The sequence below is a fragment of the Octopus bimaculoides genome, chromosome 3, assembly GCF_001194135.2.
Source record: "Octopus bimaculoides isolate UCB-OBI-ISO-001 chromosome 3, ASM119413v2, whole genome shotgun sequence".
NCBI classification, from domain to species: Eukaryota; Metazoa; Mollusca; class Cephalopoda; order Octopoda; family Octopodidae; genus Octopus; species Octopus bimaculoides.
In genome coordinates, this window is record NC_068983.1 from 149,690,771 (window position 1) to 149,695,740 (window position 4,970).

Genomic DNA, 4,970 nt, shown 5'->3' on the forward strand with positions numbered 1-4,970 from the left:
AATGATTCCGGGATATTTTTCTGAATAAAAATAAGGGATTTGCAGCATATTAGGAGGTCAGGGTACTTGATTCCGCGCAAAAAATCCGAGTTTGTTTTTTTTTCTTAGTTAAAATCGTGTGGTTGAAAGGATCAAAATTTACCCAAATTTTCAGGTGAATAGACGGGTACCATCTTGCTAGTAAACTGAAACTCAGTACAAATACGCTCACATGCATTATTATGTCTTGCATGAAAGGAAAAAAAAAAATCCCAAAAGAAAAATATTGTTAAACAGTTTATAAGAGAACTGGAGTTAAATGTATGAAACGAGGTAAATTTAGTTAGCCTCGCCATTGCCAGTAGCAATGACGAGAACGTGTTGGCTTGCTTCAGGAGGTTTAGTTGAACCTTGTGGTGTACACTTGGTGTTATATTGATGTTTTTTTGTTTGTTTTATTTGGTACTACTAAAGCAGCACGGTCCCGAATGCGCAGTCGCGCGTCTGCGCTAGCTAGTCGTGAGTGGTCGATCCTAGCCCTGACCCTGTCCCTAACCCTAACCCTAACCCTGTCCCTAACCCTAACCTGCGTGTGTAAATGAATACATGCTTAGGGTTAGGGTTAGGGTTAAGGTTAGGGTTAGGATCGACCACTCACGACTAGCTAGCGCGGACGCGCGACTGCGCGTTCGGGACCGTGCTGCTTTAGTAGTACCGTTTTATTTTATAAAATATATTCATTTTCAGATTTATCGCAAATTGTAACAATTATTTTGTACATGCCGAAAAAATAAAGGAGTTCCAAATAAGATATGTTTAATAATTATCTCCTCTTGGAATCGAATGTGTTGTTCTTCGGTTTTAGAAATTAGAAATAGCTCACAGCACGTCCACGATGGAAGAGGTGTTTACACCTGCAATACCAGTTGATACAACATTAGATAATAATTACGATTTAAATATTCCTCCTATGACGGGGAATGAATACCTGAGGAGAGTTAGGTATGCAATAATATATATGCACTAAATGATTTTAATTGTGTATAGTTTGCATTATTTCTCTTTTTGTGTATGTCCATTTTTACCCATTCTCTCATGATCGCATGAAACTGTGACACAATATAAAGTAATTGAGTTAAAAGCAGAAGACTATTATCTAGTGTAGCCTTCCTTTGTTTTCATGAATAAGACACTAAAAGTGATATACATGCACATAACAAAAAAAGTACCTTTGTTTGGTCTGCAAGCTGTCTGTGACCAGTGAGATCGATTACTGCAGAAAAAAACAAAACAAAAAACACGAGCAGAGATAGACTGCTATTCTAGAAGGTTCAATGATTAGTATGGGACATGGGGGCGGGGTAGCGTAGACACATTATAGGTGACAAGAATAGAGGAGACGAGTGGTCCTTCGTGGCAATGAGACGAAACTATTCATCTTTTTGGAGAAGAGATCTCTGTAGTAGCACGACAGCTTTTCAGATAAATGTTTGATGTTTCAACATCTTACCATCATAGACCTCGATTTACAAAGCTTGATCGCTTGGTTTCACTGTTAAAAAAACCGAAGTTTGACGTTGTTTATTTGACTATGTAGCCGTATCATTCTTGTCTTTGTGTTAGCTACGTGTTTATTCAATGAAATTAAAGTCTACCATAACTGAAATTTAGATTTGCAATTTCATCTCAGAGTAGATATGTTACTTCGAAGATTTAATCAGAATCGATGACTTTTCACGTGGTTATTATTTTTCATTCATAGTAATGTGGAAGAAAATCTTTCATCAATCATCTAAAAGTACCTCTTTGAAATTTTAAGCGGACATCCACAAACTGATCACTTGTGATTGTATGAGCTGTGACAGGATAAAATTAAGTTAGAACACGAAGGCTTTTCGTTGATGTAGCCTTCACCTGCTGGTTGTTTTGGCGCGATGTTTGCGTGCTTCTCTTTTGACAGGTTCCATTACCTTTACTTGGAACTTAAACGTTACCGTAGTACGTTACTCTACTAGTGACTACGTTCTAGATTCAAACTTACACAAATACATTGCAGTGCAGGTTGCACAATACAGAAGATAATTTCAAATAGGAAATTACACACTAAACAAAGCCCTAAGAATACCTTCATTAATAACATTATTAAATGCAATCCTAAATGCCACTATTCTAGATGGCATTACTCTCAGGATCTCAGAAATACATAAGCATTTTTACCATAATGTAACAGTCCCCATGGATTGAAACACGTCCTCATTCAGCTGATGAAGTTTACTGTGAAAGGAATTTGATTGCTATCAGGTTGAACTATAATAAATAACGTCTCAGATTGAGATGTAGTGTAAGTAAAATAAAATCCAATGTCTGGAGGCTATAACTTTTCTTGTTCAAAACGTTATTAAATATAAATTTGATCATTTGTTAGAAATCAACACTCATTATTAATGACAAAAATAATGTTTCTTCAAAGTATTCACCCTCAGTCTTTTTTTTCTTTAGTTAATGTGAGGGTTGCAGTTACCATCATAATCATTGTTTTGATATCTACGTTTCCATGCATGGGTCAGATGGAGTTTATTGAGGCAGATGCCACTCCTGTTGTCTCACCCTTCACCTGTTCCAAGAAGCATGTTTGTGCAGAATATTGGAAATGTATGACAGAGACACTCAGTTACAACTATCATTTGATGCTTAGACACTGGAACACAGTCACACTGTACATACACACACACATGCACATGTGATGATGTTTTTTTCAGTTTCACTCTACCAAATCCACTCACAAAGCTTTGGTTGATCTGTGGTTGTAGTTGACACTTGTCCAAGGTGCCACACCATGGAACTGAACCCAGAACCATATGGTTAGGAAGCAAATTTCTCAATCTATACTTGCACCTATGCAATGCCTTTAATTTTTTCAGGTTCTCTGAGATTGGTGCATAGGTATTAGTTTGATTTGGGTCTTGTAGGTTTGTGTTGGATAGAAAATAGATACAGGGAAGAAACTTAAGACAAATAAGTTTCAAAGGAGGAAGAATTTGATAAAATATACTGCTTGATTTGACTAAAAAGAAGGACGATGAGCAAAGGGTGCTAACTGCATTGTATGAGCTAATGTGAAGGGATTTGTTTTAAAAAATCCATCACTCTGTGTGAGAAGTTCCATAACCCATGGGAATATGCTTGGGGCAGAAAGGATAAAGGAGGAATGTGTAAGATTAGTTTTGGCACTATTTAAAATATTAATACTTGGTGTTTAATATAAACAGTGAGAATTTCACAGGACTGCAGCCCACATTTTTTAAATTTTAAAAGAAGGAAAAAAAACAAACAAACTTGGTATGAATAGTAAACAGAGTGATGAGTGTAACATGTATGTTTGATTAATACCAATGAGTTATGCTGCAAGTAAGTTTTAAAAAACATTCTTCATTATACTAGTAACAGAAACAACATAGAGGACATACTGCAGCAATAGGCAGGTATCTGAAGATTCTCATTCAGTGGAAGTTTTGAAAATATGAAACTGAGATGATTGTATTAATATGGTTATATTAAGTAGATGGACAATACTAGCTGAATAGTACTTTTTATGTTGTGTGACAATAAGCATGATGTAACACAAATTCAAATCTTCAAACATTTGATCATCTACTTTATATTTTTAGTTTCTTTAATGGGGCCAATTGAGGTTACTTCAAAATAAGCAAATGTTTATAGGCACAGGTATGGCTATAGGCACGGGTGTGGCTATGAGCTAGTAGTGGATGTGTGGTAAGAAGCTTGTTTCTCAATCCCATGGTTTTGGGTTCAATCCCACTGCATGGTACCTTGGACAAATGTCTTCTATTATAGTCTTAGGCTGACTAAAGTCCTGTAAGTGAATTTGGTTAACAGAAACCGAGAGAAACCTGTTGCTTATATATATATATATATATATATATATATATATATATATATATGCATGTGTGTTACTGATTCCTTTCTCCTTGCCTAGATTTTGCATGATCGTTATAAGATTGAGTGTCACTGTCATGCAAATAGTGTTCTTCATTTACAATCGTTCATGAACACTTGTCTGGTCATGATGAAATATTATCTTGCTTGGAAACAGGTGAGGTTGGCAACAGGAAGGACATCTGGCTGTAGAAAATTCACTTCAACAAATTCTACCTGATCCATGTGAGCATGGGAAAGTAAACTTCAAAACAATGATTGATGCTTAAATTTGCAAACTCACTAAACTTATATCATAATACAGACATGAAAAATAACTTATTGAGTTAAAAAAAACGAGTAGCATCTTGAATTTATTATTAACAATATAAAATTGACCATTTTCTCTTTAGGGATGAAGCATTATGTTGTCCATCAGTGGTTGTTGCTAAATCATTAAACACAGAAGCTATGAATAGAAAGCAGAATGTCCATATTTTAGCAGTATGTATTCTGAATTTCTTGTCCACTGTTTCTCACTTCAGTAAACTTTACTACAGTCGTATGTTAGTTACCCAATAGAATATTTCAATGTTTTTATGTATTGCAGTACAAGATGAAAAAATCAGGATTTAGTGCTTTATTTTGGCAGATTATATGCAGTACTAGATTTCATCATCTTATCATCATTGTTTTTCTGGAATTCAATCTCTTGATTGTATGCATTTATCTTTGCCAGTGAGACCCACCTCTTGCATGTAATCTGCAGCTAGCTGTGGGCTTGGATACACTTAGAAAGTCCAGTTCACTGTAATATTTGCTACAATTCTCTGCTCATGACATCATCATCATCATCATCATCATCGTTTAACGTCCGCTTTCCATGCTAGCATGGGTTGGACGATTTGACTGAGGACTGGTGAAACCGGATGGCAACACCAGGCTCCAGTCTGATTTGGCAGAGTTTCTACAGCTGGATGCCCTTCCTAACGCCAACCACTCAGAGAGTGTAGTGGGTGCTTTTACGTGTCACCCGCACGAAAACGGCCACGCTC

At 36.2% G+C, this 4,970-nt stretch overlaps 1 protein-coding gene across 1 annotated transcript in view; it reads left to right on the forward strand.

Moving 5' to 3' along the window:
• Window positions 1-831: 831 nt before the first annotated feature.
• Window positions 832-4,970, forward strand: part of LOC106876678 (gem-associated protein 2) — a 27,459-nt gene continuing 23,320 nt past the window's right edge. Inside the window, exons 1-2 of the mRNA XM_014925312.2 lie at window positions 832-981; window positions 4,329-4,419. Coding sequence (XP_014780798.1) covers window positions 875-981; window positions 4,329-4,419 — 198 coding nt within the window. The 5' untranslated portion in view covers window positions 832-874. The remainder of the gene's footprint in view (window positions 982-4,328; window positions 4,420-4,970) is intronic.